Source organism: Passer domesticus, chromosome 4 (assembly GCF_036417665.1).
Source record: "Passer domesticus isolate bPasDom1 chromosome 4, bPasDom1.hap1, whole genome shotgun sequence".
Classification (NCBI taxonomy): domain Eukaryota; kingdom Metazoa; phylum Chordata; class Aves; order Passeriformes; family Passeridae; genus Passer; species Passer domesticus.
In genome coordinates, this window is record NC_087477.1 from 51,534,405 (window position 1) to 51,554,935 (window position 20,531).

Consider the following 20,531-nt stretch of genomic DNA (forward strand, 5'->3'; position numbering starts at 1 on the left):
CTCCTGTGGTAGAAACTTAGTGGTGAGTTTCCCTGTATGTGTGAGCTTGGAAAAGTGGTCCTGTTTCTCTGTCTCTGTTATTTGTATTACTTTATTTCACTAGCAGATTTTTGACAGGAGTGTCCCACTGAAAGAAGCAATCCTGTATGATAAACACTGTTCATTGAAATATCAAGTCATGGCATTTTGTTATGGTTTCTAAAACATTTAAACCAGCTTATTTCAGGCAATTGTCATATTTTCTTTGTCCATCTTCTTTTCTTGTTTGAAGTAGAATATTCATCTTTTGCTGATACAAGAAATTAATTATTTGTTTTTCATATGGTATCTTGACCCATATTTTAAATGCTTTTTATTTTTTTATAGGTCCTCCCATGCCATCCTCCTCATCTAGTCCATCAGTTACTGAACATTTACACTCCCCTCCTCCATCACCCAATCTCCATGACAACCAGAGGTGGTTATTAAGTAATAATGCCAGCCAGCCAGTTCAGGACTCTGATACAGATGAGGACTATACTGCCGGCTCATATCTAGTACAGACCAGTGATAATCCAGTATCTGTCCCAGGTCATGGTAAGAAGAGGACACTTTGTCCAGAGTTTAAATACCCTTTTATTTTCCATCTTCTTAAGAAATTGTCTAACAAAACATAAATATATCAAAATGACTGTATTTTAAACTGATTTTTCCTTAAATGACACAAATTGTTTCTGTTTTACTGTAAGATAAGCAAGATTAGAAATTAACTGCTAATACAGAAAAGCTTGCTTAAGTCATTTAACAGGTAATGCTTATGTGAAGCAATAGCTATTAATGATTTATGATGTAATGTAGTTTTTAGCAAGTGACTAACCTTTAGTTGTACTTTTTAAAAGGTAGACTGAAGTTGGTCAAACTGTCATGATATTTAGCATCAGAATAATGTAAATGTTTTCTTTTACTACCTCATCAAGTTCAGCAACTTCTAGCCATTCCTTTCATTTCCTAAGGGAAGGAGAGCAGGAGGTTTTTTTACTGGATAGGGCATTCAAGACTGTGGAAAAAGTTCTAAAGAGAGCTCTGAGATGACAGAATGCAGTGGTGGCTTCTGAGAAATGTTTCCACATTTCTCTCCCTTCCAACCAGTCAGCAAAAGGAGTGACATGCTTTAAACATCAGTGCCTGCTTATACATTGTGCCCAAAGAAATCACTTTTTTTTCTTTTTCTTCTTTTTTCTTTTTCTTCTTTTTTTCTTTGTCTTTTTTCCTTTTTTTCATATTTTCTTTTTTTTCTTATTTTTTTTCTCTTTTGTCTTTCTTTTCTTTTGATATAAGAAAATATATTAGCCACAAGTTTCCATTTCTGTTGCATGACTGAACAGATTTTCTTGGTGTAGGCATAGGCATACTGAAAGAATATTTTTTTTTTTTAGTTCACAGTCATTCTCAGGTAGATCAGCAAAGCTTGGAACAAGCCACTTCATATTTTAAGAACCATTCCTGTGTTTTGACTGTTAAAATCTCACCTGTAGATAAACCACTAGAGGGGGTATGGAGGAATATTTTTCTGCAGCTTGCACATCAGCTGATTGGATAGAATTATTTTGCCAAGCATAACACTAAATTTAAGCTTCTCTTCTTAGCTTTGAGTGGAATTTTGGTGTTGTGTGTAAAAGGCCAGTCACTCATGTATGTGAACTTGACACATTTGGGTTAAGATCTTTAAAATTAATGATAACTATATTTTTGCATGTTCAACTTGCTGAGTATTTTAGTCTGTGAAGAACTCAAAAAATTGTGATGCATTGTCATAATCAGGGTATGCTATTCTTTCTTTTATCTCTAGGAATATGAAATCTGTTAGAAAATATACGCATTATCCAAAAGCTAGCCTGATTTAGTTCAATAAGTCAATATATTTAGATTACTATATCCTCCAACCCTTTTTTTATAATTGAAAAATGCAAAATCAAGGCAAAACTGCTAAAATTTTTGAATAATTGGGATGATCTGCTTGCATCTCTTAGGAAGCTAGTAAGTGTTCATCATTCCTCTAGATTTTAGTCCCTTTGCTGCTTCTGAAATTTTGAACAGTTGCCTGCCGGTGAGTTTACCAACCTTCAGGAGTGTTCCTTAACCTGTTTCATCCCAGACAAGCTAAATTAATTTCATCTGACTCTCTGTCAAGTCAAGTCTTGGCCTTTCAGCAGAACAACGTCAGAGGGGTTTTGGTTACAAGTAGGACAGGGGTTAGCACTGTGGGATTTGTTGAGATGGTTGTTCTTTGTAAGACTTCTGCTAAGCAGGAGGAAAACTCAGCATACTCTTCAAGTATGTGTTTGTTTTCCTTTTCCCTCTCTCTTCCCACTGTTCTCCCCTGTATCCTCTACCTGCAGATGTCTGATATTCACCCCTTCAGTGTATATGTGTGGTAGAACTATTTGCAGTTCCTGCTGTCAAATGATCTTTCTCTCCACAAGACTAGACTTGTTTTTAGAAGTGCTTGAACTTGCTAACCACATATACTGTATGTATAGTGACTGCCATAATTTAAGTCGGGCTTGTTGCTTTTCTGCTGGGTAAGGAGAACATCATAGGTGTTCAGGTAGTGGACTTCCATTTCCACAGTCAGCTGCAGAATGAGGGTTTGTGTTACTGGAAGAAAGATTCCTTTCACTCAGCACTTAAATGGATATTGCTTGAATTATCGACCTGATTTGCTTATGGTTGGTTTCTCATAACATATGCTGATGGCCTGTTGATGGGGGAAAAGTATGTTCATTGTAAAATAGGGAAAAACAGAATTTAATAAGTTAACTACAACTTTCTTCTACTTGATGATATGCATGGTTGTGTAGCATAGCCTTGTAGTATGTGGATCTCTCAGATTCTATCCTATCAAGTCATTATCATTTAATTGTGGCCTTTAGTATGCTATTATTTAATTATTGCATTTTCTGTGGCTAAAATGGTATGTAATGCAGCATGTGTAGCCCTTTCACAGAAAGAAGGGTTTTTTCACCAATTGTCTTTTCTTTTGCATCTTCATGTAAGCTTTCAATACTATCTAATCTTAATGGGTTTAAAGTAAGTCCAGTGCTGCATTCAAGATGACTCTGTCCAGTGTCTATTTTGGCAGAGGGTGGGAGATCACTGCTGAAGCATTTAGGGATAAAAAGGGTGCTGACTGAAAACAATTATATTATTGAGCTGCTTTCAGTTATATTGACTTTATTTGAACAGCAAGTTGAATTAACATCTTCTTAATTTGTTCAAACATCTGATTGTTTTCCTTTAGAATGAGTTAATTTGATCAGTGTATTTTATCACTCAAAATTTAGAGTATCTGAATATGTCTGTAGAATTGTATTAATCTGTGATGCTGGGTTTGATTATCTCGTTTTGTTAACCAATGGGAATTAGCTTTCTTTTCTGGAATTAACTGAAAGAGCAAGGAGAATTAGTAAAATGAATTATCAGATGCTTACCATGAGAAGCTAAGGTCTACATTAAGGTATTACTAGTACCTTTAAAAATTCAGATCAAGTGAGGACTGTTGTGGACAGTTTAATAGGAATAATTTAATTTCTCTAAGAGCAATGTGTTAGTAAGTCATGAAATTCAGGAAGAGATAAATTTTAGGACCATCAGTTACAACTCTTACGTAGCATCTCTGATTAATTCTACTTGTTCCTCTTCTTCAGGTGTAGGTCAGTGTATGAAATGTTCCAGCAGTCTGTTTGCCTACTACTATCAGAGCAATTTATTTATTACATTTATTGTTTTTAGAAAGAGCAGCAAGATGGTTTATCATGAACAGGGACATCTGAATACATGTGCAGGGAAATGAAACAGTTGTGAGAGTAGAGTTGAACTGGGAGCTGAGAGGAAAGGATTCTTGAATGTGATTGAGTTGGAGGGTTTCCTTATGTCACTAAGTCTGCTTATAAAAAATAGAAGTCATGTATTATCTGTATTTAGGCTTCTTGAGAAGTGTCTTAATCTTTTTCCATGAAAAGTTGTAGATTAGTTAGAACTTGAAGGGGAATTTATTGAAATTAGTAGCAGCTTATCTTTTGACACAGAATTTAATATAATGAAAAATAAAGTGCTAAATTCTTAGTTTAAGCAGAGAATATGAAGATGCGGTATAGTTAGTATTTAATGCTTACTACTGACAATGAAATTGAAGAGTCTGAATTAGAAACTCAGATTTCAGAATTTTTATCCCTAAATTGGAAATATTGTGGGAGAACCAGAAAATGAAAATAGAGAAGGGTGTATTTCACAGCAGCAATTGTATAGGGTGTTTGAGCATCAAGGTTCTCATGTTTCTTAATAACAATTTGTGATGATAGTTTGTGTAATGGGAAGATCTGAAAAAAAATCAATATAATATAAACTGGTTTTCAGTTGTCCTTGATCAAGGATCTGCCAGGTAATGCACAATAGACAAGATTTTGCTCCAGCCACATGGGAATTGCAGATTGATGGGCTTTTCAGTTCAAAATGGCTAAGCCTTCCTACAAATTTGGAAATCTAGAGCACAACTCTGAATTTAAACTTGTGAAAGAGAAAAAGTAATGTAATAAAGCTGGTTGAATGAAAAGATATTTGAGCTCTCTGCATTCTGAGGTCTCATTGTAGGACATCTCACTCTACAGACACCAAATGTGCTGTGGCATAATTCTCCTATAAATTGAGGACTTTAGTTTGTGATGATTCCTTAGAACTTGATGGAAGAGCTTATACAAAAGTATCTGCTATACAGAAATCATTGTTTTTGTTATCCCCTGATGTCAAGAAGCCAAGGTCAGAACCTTTTGCTTTTGTAGAGGTACCTGAGGGAATAGGTACCCAATGCTCAAGGCTGGCACTAGTAAAGACCAGATATAACACATGTACAAAGCATAGGTGTGAATTTTATGAGGTGTTTGTTAGGGGTTTTTTACTCTTCAGATTTTCCCTCCTTCTCTCCTGTTGTCAGCATAGATACCACGTATAAGCAGCATAACTAAACAATCTGCCTCACTTCTGCCGTTTTCTTTCTACCAAGAGCAAAATGAAATGGAAGTGTGCTTGGAGGTGCACACAGGGATTTGTGCTATAAGTTAGTGGAAGATGCTAGTGACTTTTATGGCATCTTTTCTTCCCTTGCAGCTCCTGTCAGGGTGGGAAGAGGAAAATGGGATTTTTCCCTTCATACCCAACTGGCTTGTGAGAAGGTTGGAAATAACCTGTGGATATTGAAAAGGCCCATGGCAGATTAGGTCTTAGCCAATGTGGAAGTGCCTTGTGTGGCTTTCTGGTAGTCCTGCTTTAGTGCCTACTAAACACCTCCCAGTCCTTACTCCATCTCTGCTTTGCACAGTTATTCCACAAAGGAAGCTGCATGTGCTGCTGAACTAGAACTTGGCAGCCAGGGTGTCACCTGCCATGTAATTTCACAGAAGGAGTTCTTTTGATTTCACAGAATATTCTTAGTAGGAAGAGACCCACAAGGATCGAGCCCAACTTTTAAGTGAATGGCCCACACAGGGATTGAACCCACAACACTGGTGTTGTCAGCACCGTGCTCTAATGAACTTCATTTTAGTAGCTCAGATTATTGTGGAACAAAAGGAGAGGGAAGGGGGTATGGGGGTGTTCTAGGACACAAGGAAACAAACCTGAGGTCATGAGATTAAATGCTTAAGAGCTCTTTAGGCTTTCTTCAAAAAATATATTTACTTTTCCTTTTCATCATTCTCAGAACTGTCAGTCATCTGGAATCTCAGAGGGTATCCACATGCCTTATTTTCATTGTTGTCTTACAAATTATTTAATGAGATTTTTATCTCTTATCTCATAATTCATGATAAATTAAATTTTGTCATTGTTGTATCAGTACACACAATTTGTCCTCTGGTCTGACACGGCCCTAAGACATGTTACTTGAAAAATTATCTCAGACCTGTTTGGTTTGAAATACTCTGTGATAATAAATTAGGATTAATAGTTCAAACTGGGAGGAGTTGTATTGAGGAACATCATGGGGATAACCTATAATCTTGGTTTTATTTAACATCCTCATTAGTTATATGGATGACAGAGTAAAAATGGCACTAAAAATTTCCCAATGATACTAAATAACAAGTGTTCTGAGTGCCAACTAGAGACAAAATGTTAATAGAGAGGGCAAGGAAAGATCATTAATTGTATAGCCATAAACTAATAAAGTGAAATTAGAACTGAAAAATATAAGCCAGTCTGAAGTGCAGTGTATTTGGGAAAAATCTGAGAAGTGGTCATAGAGAGTTTTAATTAGGCATTAATTTGCAGCATGGTCTGGCTCACAAGTACAGTTTGAGCTGGGTATATAAATATATCAGCAAAGAGGGATTCCTAGGCATAGCATCGATGGAATATCAGTTTGGAATTCAGACATCTTGCTTCTTTAAAGTTCCTGTCAAATTCTCTTATTGCTCTTATTTTACTGTTCAGATGTATGTGCATGGAAACAGTTATGAGGTTAGAGGTATTACTGTATGGGAATAGGTAACTTTGGCTCAATACGTGGCCTGAGCAATAATTAATTGCTGGCAAACAGGAGCTAATAACCAAAGACAGAATGGAACATGTTGTACGCGGTGTGGGGATACAATTAAAAGTAACAGGATGAAAATAAGGAAAGGAAAGATTAGGCACATGATTAGGAAAAACTGTCTAACAGTGAACTACATTAAGATATGAAAGTCTGTCCCAGGGAAGTGACACTGTCACTTTGTAACATTATATTAAAACAAATAAAAATATAACTCGTACTGCTTAGGACAAACCCACATTCAATTGGGAGAAGGTGGACTGAGATAACCTCCTGGAGCTTTTCTGGTAGTACTTGTGTGCATTTCAAATCAGGTATATGTGAGCTTGTAGTTTATGACAGAGATTTTCTCACTAAGCTGTGGCTACGCCTGTTATGTTGGCAGCCTGCATGTTGAAATGCATTGCCTGTTTAAATGTAACAGAAAATGATTTGTCCTGTAGCCTAGACCTCACTGAAATTGTCCAGACCTTCCACAATAAATCATTTGCAAAACAGCTGCTTTCCCTTCCCACGTGCTGGACCATTTTATATCCTGCAAAATTATAAAATAAGATTCCCAGTTCTCAGTGAAAACTGCCAATGTCTTCTGGGCATGTACATATTCATGTAAATATTTTGTAAGCAAAAATGTTTGATACCCATAAATTCACAATGCAGTGCTGCATAGAGGTACTTGACAAGCTTTCTGTAAATACAGAATAAGTTCATGTTATAAAAATACATGATGACTTTTTTTCTCAGGCCAGAAACAGTTTTGTTTCAGTCAGTGTGTAGCAGTGCTTGCAGCCTTCCTTGGTAGCTACAGAAGCACGTAAATCTCTTATAGTCCAAAGTCAGACATTGAAGGAAGGCAAATATCTTTCAGGAACTACAGATCAACGGATTTATCTGTTCCACTTGCTTGGGGCAAATGTAGTTACCTTAAAAACTTGAAAATTATGTCTTGAATGCTAGCAAGTTTATTTTTTATCTCTTTTTGATATTTGATTTCAATTTCATGAATCCATCTTTTTATCCTCTTTCATTGGTTTTTAAGCCAAAATTCTGTCAACATTGTTCCCTTAATGTACAAAAATGTACATTTGTTCAGTTTAATTAAGCATTCAGTCTGTTTGCCAAGAGCAAATTACAGTTCCCCAATCTCACCCTCACCCCTCCAAAATCAAATTTTGCAAAGTGGTGGGCAATTACTTCTCATATCTGATTGTTGTAAGTCATGTTTTGCTCCTAAAAGATTTTTGTAGTTTTCAATCTCTTACTATGTTAATTAATAGAAGAGCCAAGACCCAATTATTTCTCCTCAGATTGTGGCCTTTGTAGCCTTCAAAGAACAGTCTCCCCCACACCTCCTGTATCATTAGCCGCAAAATATCTTTCCAGAGATGATTTTGGCCTTTTCACGAATCAAAGGATTCAGAGTGACAAATTATCCATCTTATACTCGAATGCATGCCAGATGGGACAACCTGCCAACTGTGTATCGTAGTGCGGATATGATCTGATGTAGAGACATCTCCTCCACTCCTCCTTCCCCATCAAAAATCATATTACAAAAAAATCAGGCAGTTTAAGAAAATCTGTGAAGATAAATTCATTCTGAAATACAGTGAAACATAAAGGCAGAATATCGTTTTACTGAAGGAAGAACGCTGAGCCCAAATGTCAGCTCCCTTGAAGTGAACTAACGTGTACCTGGCGCGATGAATGAACACAAGAGTCAAAAATGTGTCCTCTCCTCTTGCCAGTGCTTGCACACACATCGTTTCCTTTGACTGCTTGATTACAGAACAGACATTTCCTAATTGCAAGATAAGGAGCTTGAATTTAAGTTCTGTCACAGTTTAATGGAAGAATCCTGAAGTCGCAATCAGGAACGAGGATGTGAGGCTCTTGTGCAGAGAGGAGTCTGTAAGAAATTTACGGTAGAAATTAATCTGTAATACAGAAGGTAAGAGGACAAGAAAACTGTTACATAGGGGGTTTATTTTCATTATAAATTACACATCTGAGAACTTCACCCAGGTACTGCCTATACAGACTTCCAGAAGAACAAATGTTATGTGAGTGCGCACAAAATAACTTGTATAACATCAGGAACAGATGGAAGTGTGTCACATCATCACATTAAGCGCTTTTATTTTGAATTTTCATTATTTTATTTTGGGGAAAGGTCCAGTATTTTTAACTCTGTACTGCAATACAAAATCTTTTTTTCAAAAGCCATTTTTAGAAAGGCAGGACTCAAGATCTTGCACATGTTCTCATGTGTTCATCACTTGGTGGCAACAGTCTGAATTTACAGTTTTACAAGCCTTTCTTATGAGCTCTGATGTTTACCAATCCTTGATGGATTTGTGAATACAAAAGTTCTTCCAGAAGCATAGAATGTGTTGAAGACTGTGAGGTTTTAATAAAATCTTGATTTTTTTGGGTTTTTTAATACCTAGTTTATTCTATAGTTCCAGTGATTGCTACGGCCTGATTCTGTGCTTCTGAGGAATTGCTGTTGGATTAAATGGAAGTTGCTAGTGGAGACTAATGCAAAAAACTGGTCATTGTGATGCAACTGCAGTATAAGTTTTATTCTATAGTGTTGAAAAGTTCCTGTAGCAAAAATACACAGATCATTTGATAATTATTTTTTTTAATTATGATTTTTCTTCTCATTGCCTTTTGGTTTCCCTTTGAACTCTGTTCTCAGTAGATGTAAGTTGGAGGATCATGTTTCAGTGCTTTAAACGTGCTGCTTGCTGAAAGTAAAAAGGACTCTCAGAAATTCGGCTGGCAGATGCTTGTTGCAGACTTTCACAGGAGGAATGCTAAGGATTTTGTGTTTGAGTCACTAAGCAAAAAAAACTAGTGTGCATTGATGATTGTGAAAACCATTTATCTCAAAGTTTCTTTGAAAAGTGAAAGGCTTAAGTATTTGTCACCTTTAACATCCTTTATCTTTTTAAATATTATCATAGTCTTAATAGCCTAAGGACTGGGCTTAAAGCATGAGTTTTCTGCTCTTCTCTCTCATATACAAAAAATGTCTCCATTTAGTAACTTTCTGTGTCTGACGTAGCATTGACATGAATTTATTTGTCACTAAACCATTAGGAGTACACAGGAGTAGTAACCCTGCTTTTTAAGGATGCAGAGATCTGACTAGAAGGCACATCAGCCTTCCTTTCTCATGCAAGGCCAAGGATTCCTATTGTCAGATGCAGTGGGCATGAAAGCAGCAATTTTACAGCACAAAAACTCCAATAACATTTACTGCGGTTGGCTGAGATTGCAGTGCACACAGGCACTGCTCAGTCTTGGTTGCTTAAGCACCAGCTTCCCTTGGCTTTTTGCCAGCCTGCACGCTCCAAAGAGACAAGTCCTTTAAGGCGAAAGAGTTTTCCTTGTAACTTGCTTTGGGGTAAACAGACCATTCAGGCATAGTTTATTGCATTACATACTTGACTATGCATACTGGAATGCAGCAAAGTAATTGGTAAAATTATTTTAATCGTTAGAATTCATAGGTACGAGATACGTTCTCTGAGCCAGGAGGGAGGGGAAAGAAAAAAGTAAGGATGTTTCTGTCTGCTAAGTTGCTGATCATTTATTACAAAAGACTAAAAATATTCTCTCCATGGGAATTCTGTATGTTTACACTAGTATCCCTGCTACAGTTACAGAAAACAGAATTAATTTGCCGCTTTATTGCTATTCTTCTCTTGAAGATAAATCCCTTAACAGTTAGCAGCAAGATGCAGTGTCAAAGAACAGTTCTGTTTATGTAACAGGATACTTTGTTGTCATTAAAAAAACCAAACAAAACAAAGTCCTCAATTTAGAAATATTGTAATTGCAGAATACTTGCAAATTAAAACAAGTCAGTTACTGTAAGTTTTGCCATTAATCCGACTCTCTTTGTGTTGAAAGGTACTTTGTTTTGCAGTAATCAGCAGTAAACTTATCCCATTATTGCCATAACCTGGAGACTCCAGATGAAATAGTCTCTTAAATATTACTTTGTATGCATTTCTTGAAGCTTCAATTTAACACTGCAGTAGCTATTCAAACAACTTACAATGGAATTTATTTGTAATAAAGCATGTTATATCTGAATTTACAGGAGGCTGACTTATCACTGAGTACAAAATATCAGCTGCTGCTGGTTGAGTATTTTAGTTCATTCAGAATGGTTCAAGGAAAAATAAAGCTTTCCCTTGATTTTGTCACTAGCAGTTGGTGTGAGGGGGCTTCTTTTTCTGTTCATTCTTAAATGCATAGAAACCACAAGGGGTTTTTTGTTGAATGCTTCCTTCTTTCTCCTCAGCAGCATCCTACATTGTGTTCAGGAAAGCTTTAAAATACTGTCTCTGGTATTTCTTGAGTCTCTGGGTTACTTTCTGGTAGCTTGTCCTCTGCACAGTGGTGAAAAGGCAAGGCTAGGGGTGACCTTGCACCCCCATCTCTGTGTACACCAGCTTCGAAATTGCTTCAGAAAACAAGTGAAGCACTTCTAATGAATTGCGCTTTTGATTCTTTGAATCTGCGCAGCGTCTCCATCAGGTTTTTACAGCTGGACTCTTCCTGTTATTGCTACTGGGGTGAGATGCACAACATGGGGTTTTGGAGCTAAGTACTTACATTGTTTTACTGGCCAAAAATATATAACATAGAGGGAGCAACAGACTTCATGAAATTCACACTTGTATATCTTCATGTTCTTCAACCCTTTCCGACATGCTGCTGATTTGCCAGCAGGCGCTCTAGATGGGGATTAAAGAAATGGAAAAGCTAAGATACAGTTTCTTAAAGCAGCAGTATATTAGTAAAGAAGTTGTTTGTTATGTCTGATACATGTCAAAGATCTGTTTATTTTTATTGGTACTGAAAAATTAGAAAGAAGCACTTTACTGTTTTAATCTTTTGACATTTGAATATATAGTAATGCTCAGGGGGGAAAAAAGTATCCACCAATAGAAACAATAATTGATACCTTAAAATTTTCAATTTCCAAGTACTTTAGCTCTTAATGTGCTTCAGATATTCAGCATTTATGGCGTATTTAACTGCATAATTCAAAATTAATAGATCTTTTTCAAGTCTTTTTTGTGCATTTTTCAAGCACTACAGTATAAAGTTGTTACTTATGCCTTGTAATGTATGGTTTTCAAAATTTCAAAATTCACTGCAATATTTTTCTTCACATGTCCTTCTTGATCTATTTCCTCAAGGCCTTTAATCAGTGATGTGTAATATGGAATATTTTTCTGTTTGTTTATAGTTCATATGAATAACTCAAAATAATTGGCATCAGAATGCACCACAGCATCATATATGGGTCTCTTCCTTGCTCAAGTTGAATTATTTCTTATTTTAATCTAGTCTCCCATTTAAAAGTCTTTGATGTCTTTCTTAATTGTAGTGAATTCTGGCTACTGTTGTTTACCTGAGCCAGTAAACGGGAAGGCAGAGATGGAGGATAGGTTAGATATTTTTAAAACTCCTTTCTAGCGTCTAGAAAGCTCTCCAGAATAAACTGCTTTGCAAGCCTTCTGGACTGGAGGCCCTGAGGGACATTCCTAGGCATGGTGGAGGAATCAGCCAGTATACTTGCATTGTTTTGAGCCTGAAAGGAAAATACTTCCTTGCCCTATTACAGAGATTTATACTGTTAGCTAGACATTTAAAATGGCTGGTTTTGCAGAGAAAGACCAGCAGAATAACAATCAAGTAAAACAGTGCAGGCTGCCCAGATTCATTTAGTTGCTTTATCATTAGTAATACTCAGATCAACATTTGTTAAATAAATTTATCTGAAAGTTCTTTTGAAACAGTCTTGAGCTTTGGGTGCAACTTTGCTTCACTGTCATGTAATAACTTTCTGTGATCATGGCCACAACAGACCAGATTTTCCCCCCTTTTTGTATATAAAATTCCTTGAGAGAAGGTTACAATTCAAACTAGTAAAGAGTGAAATGTTTAGACACCTATGTCTAAAAGTAAGTGCCCAGTAGTACCAGTATTTTGTTAGGGAAGCTGAGGGAGCTTCCTTCCTTCATGCATGCTTTAGCAGTGCTGGTGTTCTTGTATGGTGTGCTGCCCCAGATCTAATCTGTTCTGTCACATCTTAGCAACAGAGAGTGGCTATATATTTTGCACCTGGAATCTTAAACTACCATGTATTTATGTATTTTTGAGTGATCGATACTGCTACTACAAAAAGTTCAAGAAATTTGAAGGCAGAAAGAAAATCCAGAGAATGATTAAAAGATTTTTCGAGAGGGGGCTGTGTATGGTTAGTAGTATATAATTTTTCTGACACTACTCCTGAAATAATCAAATGTGAATACTAAATAGTCTATAAACAATGCACTAACCTTTCATCTTAGTGATGATGATTAGTGACTCTCAACTTGCACAAGTGCAAATAATGTCTTATATGCTGGCAGAATTAAGTTGTAGTTAATATATGCATATGTTTCTATTTCCTGTTACTGCACTGCCATGATTGCAACAGAGCTGAAAATGTATTTAAAGAAATGTGAAAAGCATATTCCTGTGGTTACAAAGACTTGAACAATTCAGTGGCATTTGCAGACAGCCTTTGGCAAAACCTGTTGAGAAGTATGAAGTACAGGAACCTCTAGATGCAGTGCTCTTTCGCAGCTGTATCAGTGCTGCTCTAGGGCTGTTTGGTACTCAGCTCTTTTGGAGATGTTGAGTACTAAAGGAAAAAAGTAGTTGCAGATGCACTGTTTCTACCACTCAAAAACTTGCTCTCTGCTGACGAAGTACCGGGCAGCTCCTTTGCCATGATTTCTGCCTCCAGGTGCAAAGCTCTGTGCTTTGAGGGTTAACAGTCCTAAAATGGTGTGCTGTTTCCATTTCCCTTGCCTTAGCTGTCTGTTAATAGTGACTGTGAGATATGAGCAAAGTCAGGTGATGATGCAGCAAAGCCTCTGATTTGAATCCACAGAATACACTAGAAAACTAGATCCCCTTTTCTTGGTATATTTGTTGTTTGCTGCTGTAGGAATAAAGATTTCTATTGCTGCTGTGGAATATCAGTGGAAAACTAAGTGTACAAATAATGGAGACTGCTCATGTGCACCCCGTATCAATTTCTGACGTTGTTCACATGGCTTACTGAGCAGCAGGCATGACTCCCCCATTCCACTAGAAGCATATGCAACTGATATGGGGACATTTTTTTCCAATACCATGCATCATCTTTGAAAAGAAGGCAAGGAAATATTCTTTTCAGGCTCTTTCAGACCCAAACTGCTGATAGCCACCTTGAGGCAAAGCAGGAAAGAAGTGAGTGTGGATGTGAAAGCAGAGATTGTCCTGGACTCCTCTACCCTTAACTTCATCCTTCATGACTCATCTGTTTAATGCTCCTTAAGTAGTCAAAAGTGCTGAGGAATGCCATATAGTCAAATCTACAATTAAACAGATGCAAACAGGCATGAGCCTTTAACTCCCTGAAGTGATCTGTATGCATGGATGTGATTTTTTTTTTTTGCCTTTTCATTCTTTGGAGAGGTTGGGTATTGGGTTTTTTCATCTTGTTCTATCTTAGTTTTAATCCTTCTTATCCTTTAAGTGTGCTCTTTTATTTTCCTCCTTTCCCTGTTTTTGCCCTTCTTCCTTGAAAGCCCTTCTTCCTTCTTATTAAGTCATTTAACCTTTATTCAACCATACCATGCCACTCCATCTTAGTGACTACTTTCTCTTTTATCCCTTTTTCTCTTTTTTTAATGGGCTCTTTTCCTATCATTCTCTCCTTGTTCAGGCTTCCTACGTCCCCTTCCTCATTCCCTTTGTTGTTCTCTCCATGGGACAGGTATATCTCATGAAAAGGTGCTTTGTTCAGAATGTATCTGCCTTGGGGCAGCTATTTAATGAAAAAATCAGCTTCCACCCCATGCTCCTATCCCTCTGAAGCCCGACGCAATAAATGCCAATTACAGTTCTACATAATTAAAGTAACCATGTCATATTTCTTTTTTAATATTAGTGTCTTCACATTAAAGGAATGCAATGCTATGCAACGTGTATGTTTTATGAAACAAAAAAGTAACAATTTTGCTTCTAATCCATATTACAACAATTGTAATCTAGACTTTTCTTTAACCCTTCTCTTCTGTCCAGAGAATAGTCCAGACATCTATAGAAGGATCAGCAAAAACACAAACATGAATACTTAAAAGTGTAGTTCCTTTATAACTGGGGATGAAAACTAACATCCTGCCTGCTTCTGATCCTTCTTACCCTCTTGTGGAAGGAAAGCTATTAGAAGAGATGAAAATTGATCAAAAAAACCACGCAGTCTTTTCTCTTGGTGGCTGCTTTGGCTGTTGGGAGAATTTTCAGCTGCAGACAGGCCAGAGAAGTATCAATCTCATGTGGTTTTAACAGAGCAGGATAATCTTAATCTTTTGGCTGCTAGGCTACTCATCTGCCCCAGGGAACTGAGATATTCCTGGATACTTTAATAGCCTTACAAGAGGATTAAAAGCAGAAATTCTTGAGATGTTGGTACTGGTACTGGCACTAATTTCCGCAAATGTGACCATTTTTGCTGTAGAGAGTAGTTGGTTACAGACTTCTTGGTGAGATGCTCCCACTTGACCTAAAATATTGGAGTCTTTAATGTGTGTGTTTGATATGAAGTGGCTCTTTACACTCACTCTGTGGAAGTTAACATCTGGATTTGTGCTTTTCTCTAACCATTTTCTCCATCTTTTTTACTTCCACTTTATACAGTTTTGTATTGTTAATGCACAATATTGTGCAAATGGCTAGATTTTAATAGCTGAAGGTAGCAATTAGTGCAGAAAAGAATCTGTTCTAGAAAGAAGGATCTTATTCCCCCCAAATGTTGTTAATGTTATTAGGTTATATTTTAAAATTCATATATTTAACAGACAAATGTCAGGTCTGGATTTTCAAATTTTTCTGAAGAAATTATTGATATAAATGAACTCCTGAAAGCAGTATTAGGAACAGTGTTCTCTGTATTGTATCATGTTCACTTCATCCCATTAGAGAAAATATTTTTGTTCAAGAGGTGAAAGGCAGTCAGCAAGCAGGACTTCAGCAGAAGTGCTGTTTATAAAAATGCTTTTTGCACAAGTGGAAGAACAGAATATTAGAGTGGCATCAGGATATGATTGCAGTGACAGTGACACGGTTGTGTCTGCCTGTGAGATGAATGATTAACTCTTGGACAAAGGATAAAAGACTTTAAAAGTGCTGGAAAAAACACACAGCATTTTACCTACAGTATGGAAGTTTTTACACAAAAATACAACCTGTCTGGACACACACCACTGCCTTAGTGACTCTCACATCACACACAAGTGAGATCACACCTGAGGTTGTTTTCCACCCCTGAAGGAATGCATGTCCTCAGAGAGAGCTCAGTTGCATTTCATCCAGCAATTAATTCAAAAGTTACCTCCCAGCACCCCAGCTGGTTGTCCAGCAGTGCCTGAGAGCCCTGTGCTGCCTTCCCACCTGCTCCAGGTGCTTCCTCTCGGGTGCTTTTGTCCTTCCCTTGTCAGTCTTTTTACTCAGTTTTATTTTAAACATCTTTCACCATTCTTTCTTCAGCGTTTTATTATTCTGTTGTATGCTAGTAGAAACATCTTCAGCATGTCTGAGTGCTTGTGTCTGCATATTTGCCATTGTACTTTCTTTTTTTCCTTTCTCAGATGTTTGCACTTTTAAGGGATTTCTTTCATAGGAGCTTTTTTTTTTTTTTTAAGGAAGGAGGGCAATATTTAAATTGCTTTTCTTACGGCACAATGAAAGTAACTTAAATTTTTTTTTCCTCTCCATATTTTAGAAACTTACGAGAATTTTACTTGTGTTTATATTACTCGTTTATCAGTCCAGTAAATTCTCTATCATATTTCTCAACATGTGTACGGTGCAGTAAAATTCTGTGCAACAGAACATTGTGAATTACCTGGGGTATATTAAGATTTACAATGAATCTCATAAAGAACTGTAGGGGGGGGGAAAAGTAGTAGTTTTCTCATTACTATAATCCTTCAAATCTGTATGGCACTTTAATTTTTTTAATTATAGATATGTTCTTCTGTAGTTTCCTTAGTCAGTATATAGAAAGCAGATACACTGACTCTACAGAAATAACGACCTTGTAAAGGAAAGACCTTACAAGAATGTAATTTCTGTTCATTAATACAACATTTTGAACTGATTAATGAGACCAATATAATTTTGTATCTCTGAACTAATAGCTTGAGTTATTTTTTCAAAATTGTTCATATTTTATTGGCTGTTTATTTTCTATTTCATTGCTTTTCAGATTTATGGAAATCACTTGGAATTATTATATCCTTCATTTGATGCAATGAATATATTTTACTGGACAGCTTTATGCATTCAGTGTTACATGTTTTGTTTTGCAGCTGAAGACCAGTGTCTTAATTTCTCTTGTGCATGTAGTTGTTTTGAGGTCTTTTTCTAAGCTGCTGTGATTTTTTTGCATTTACGTGTTAGATGTGGGACTAAGTCTATGATTTTACAAGTTAAAAGTCTCAAGCAAACTTTCATTAGCTCCTCCTGTAGTTTTGAAGATTGCAACTTGCCATTGCACCATATACTAGCAATTGAATTTTAAATAATAATTCCTAGGTCAAAACCCAGTAGCTGTTAATACAGAAGCAAAATGTTTGTGGAAACTTTTCCAAACTGTTAATTGAAATTTCCATGTTACCTCTGCACTGCTAAGAGCAAGAAAAGAAATGAATACTTTTCTGCCTGGGGTTTTGTGATCATATAGCATAGAGATAGGAGCTGTATACAAATTTAACTTTGTCTTTTATAGACAACACTTTGTGTTTAGTCTGAACCCAATGATTTTGAAACATCATTGTAGGAGTCATTTTTCTCTTGCAAGTAATAAACATGCCACATCCTTAAAAGACAAAGTGTGAGACATAGCTGTAATTGCTCCGTTTTGGTGCCAAGAATAAGTGGTTTGAAGAAAGCTTAGCACCCTTATCCCTAGGGAGATGTAAATTATCACAGGCAACACCAGACACAGTAACTTCTCACTTGTGTGCTGCTAAACAGTAGGGACATATCACAAGTATAAAAGATATTCGTAAAGTAATAAAATGTACTTCTGACATGTATTTCTATTTTTATTAACAGTAAGTTTGTATGTATATGCACAAATACCTAGAGTATGGTGTAAAATATTTGGATTCCAAGAGCTGTAACAGTGCAGCAAGTATCAAACACAAAATTATTTGTTCTTCATTCTGTAAGAGCAGATGTCTTTCCTAGAGCTGTGCTCCTCAATGTATTCCTATGTGAATGCAAAAAGAATTGGGAGTGAAGAGGGACCTTTTTGCTGCAGTAGTAGTGAGATTGAACCTAGTAAGTACCTTTCTTGAATGTTCTTTCTTGATGTTAACTTTTCAAGTAAGTTTTTATTTGCTCAGTAATGATTCTCATGTGTGTTTCCCTGTTTCTGCAAAAAAAAAAGGTAAGTAAATGCAGGAGAGGAATAATGAAATGGCCTCATTGATAGACAGTGATGATACTTTAAATGGGGATATACTCATTTGCATAGAAACTAGCCTGCTATTCTCTCTTGTTCTGTGTGCACAAACTGGAAAACTCAAAGTGCATCTCTGTTTAGTGAAACTTGTTGCTGATGTAGAAGACACACAAACCAACTAGGGTTGGCTTTTACAGCTTAAGGACCAGTAACTAGGATTACTGTGTTCTTATCAGTAAGAAGAAACTGTTCTAAAGCTGTTTAAAGACTACTGGTATTAGCAAAAGTCTCCACCATTAAACAAACAACTGAGCACTAACTGTAGAGGGAGTAAATCTGGCATCTTTGCCTATGTTCAGCAAAGATCTGTACCAAGTACAATGCATTTTGGAGTATCTGGAGAGTTTATCATGTCAGAGGAGTTCACACATCCTGTTGCACCTGATGAATTGACCAGCTGGCACTATAAAAACTGACATGAGATTAGCTGTACATGTAACTGTTATAGAAGACAACACTGGCATGAGCAGCAGCACATCAGCCATCCAATTTCTTTCTTGGGATTTCCTATAGAAAAGGTAGCATAATCTCTCACTTCAGTATATGAGTCATTTATTTTGATGGCCCAAATGATTTTCATCTGTATTCTCACAGTGTGACAAAGATTCAGTAGTACCCCCATGGCCTACATTTGGGTGAGGATTGAATATAAATAGTCATAAAGCAAGAGTCATGCCTCTGGCAGATGAGATGTTTTTTCTGCAATTTAATGTTTTGGAGACATGATAAATAATAATCAAATGGCATTTACTTAAAGAAGCTACAAAGCTCCTACTGGAAACAGTGAACAAGATTTATGTCAGGTCTCTGAGCTTGAATGAGGCATGGGCCCAGGGGCATTGCAAGTGCCTTCATTTTATATACTTTCCTACTAGTCTGACTCATCCCCCAGGTTATTGTCAGAGCTAGTCAAAACCAGGACATGTTCATCCATGTGGTTGTTCGCTGGCCAAGGGTAGACTTTTTTGCATGGCAGCAACCTCAGCCAGCTGGTTCTAGAAAAAGTATATCCATTGTGATTCATGGGATAAGGGTGTAAGTTTCTTCTATCTAGACTTCCAGCATATTGAGGTCTGGCTGCTAGCTGCATGTCATGGTTTAACCCCAGCCAGCAACTAAACATCACACAGCCACTTGTTTACTCCCCTATCCCAGCAGAATGGGGGAAAGAGAATTTGTAACAAGAAAATGGAGAAGACTTGTGGGTTGAGACAGTTTAATAGTTGACATAAAATATTATAAGAAAAACTAAATTGTAATAAAAAGGAAAATAACAAAGGTAAAGGTAAGTAAAGCCCATGAAAGACAAGTGATGGAAAGAATTTTTCTCATCGCTGAGCAACTGCTGCCTGTCCCTGAACAGTGGCTTCCCAGCCAACCTTGCCTCTAGTTTATATGCTGAGCATGACACCCTATTTTATAGAATATCCTTTTGACCAGTTTGGATCAGCTGTCCTAGCTGTGTCTCCTCCCAGATTCTTGTGCCCCCCCAGCCTCCTCACTGGTAGGGTTTAGAGAGGAGCAGAAAAGGCCTTGCCTCTGTAAGCACTGCTCAGTAATAATTAAAATATTGCTGATTTATCAACGCTCTTTCCAGAACAAATCCAGAACCTAGTCCTATACCAGCTACTGTGAAGAAAACTATCTCTACCCTGCCCAAAACCAACAGACTTGCAGCTTCTTTTTCCATTTAAGTCATGTTCAGGTCTCAGAAATTGCAATACATCCTCATTAACCATGATCCCCATTAATCATCATATAATCATAAAACTATAGAATGTTAAGAGGTTGTAATGCATCTTAAAGATCATCTAGTCCCAGTTCCCCCTGCCTTGGGCAGGAATACCTCCCACTAGACCAGGTTGCTCAAAGTCTTACCCAAATTAGCATCAAGCACTGCCAGGGCTGGGGCATCCACAGCCTCCCACAGCAACCTGTTTTGGTGTCTCAAAATTAAAAAAAAATATTATTATTATCTAACCTAAATTTCTCATCTTTCTATTTGTACCCGTTACTCCTAGTCTTGCTACTACAGTTCCTGATGAAGAGCCCTTCTCTGGCTTCCCTTTAGGCCTCCTTTAGATACTGGAAGGCTGCTATGACGTCTCCGCACAACCTTCTCTTCTCCAGGTTGAACTTTCTCATCCTGTCTTCAGTGCTCCAGTCCTCTTACCAACCTCATGGCCCTCCTCTGGACTTGCTCCAACAGTGTACATCCTTCTTATGTTGGGGAAACCATAACTGTACCCAGCACTCCAAGTGGGATCTCACAGAACAGAGCAGAGGGAAAGAATCTCCTCCTTTGACCTGCTGGCCACACTAGTTTAGATGCAGCCCAAGGTTTGCTTGGCTTTCTGGTCTGCAAGCACA

At 37.1% G+C, this 20,531-nt stretch overlaps 1 protein-coding gene and 1 long non-coding RNA gene across 44 annotated transcripts in view; one reads left to right on the plus strand and one right to left on the minus strand.

Annotated features, from left to right (window-relative positions):
* The window catches only part of TENM3 (teneurin transmembrane protein 3), a 1,290,895-nt gene that overhangs the window by 1,118,752 nt on the left and 151,612 nt on the right, over positions 1 to 20,531 (plus strand). For 26 of the 43 annotated variants that reach the window (XM_064417780.1, XM_064417778.1, XM_064417776.1 and 23 more), the window contains one exon: positions 367 to 576. The exons of the other annotated variants lie outside the window; for them this stretch is intronic. In XM_064417780.1, coding sequence (XP_064273850.1) covers positions 367 to 576 — 210 coding nt within the window. The remainder of the gene's footprint in view (positions 1 to 366; positions 577 to 20,531) is intronic. 43 annotated transcript variants of the gene reach the window in all.
* Positions 8,033 to 20,233, minus strand: LOC135299198 (uncharacterized). Its single transcript, XR_010361239.1, has 3 exons — positions 20,040 to 20,233; positions 11,201 to 11,322; positions 8,033 to 8,474 (listed from the first exon to the last, which is right to left on the minus strand). It is a non-coding gene; the product is annotated as an uncharacterized LOC135299198 (long non-coding RNA).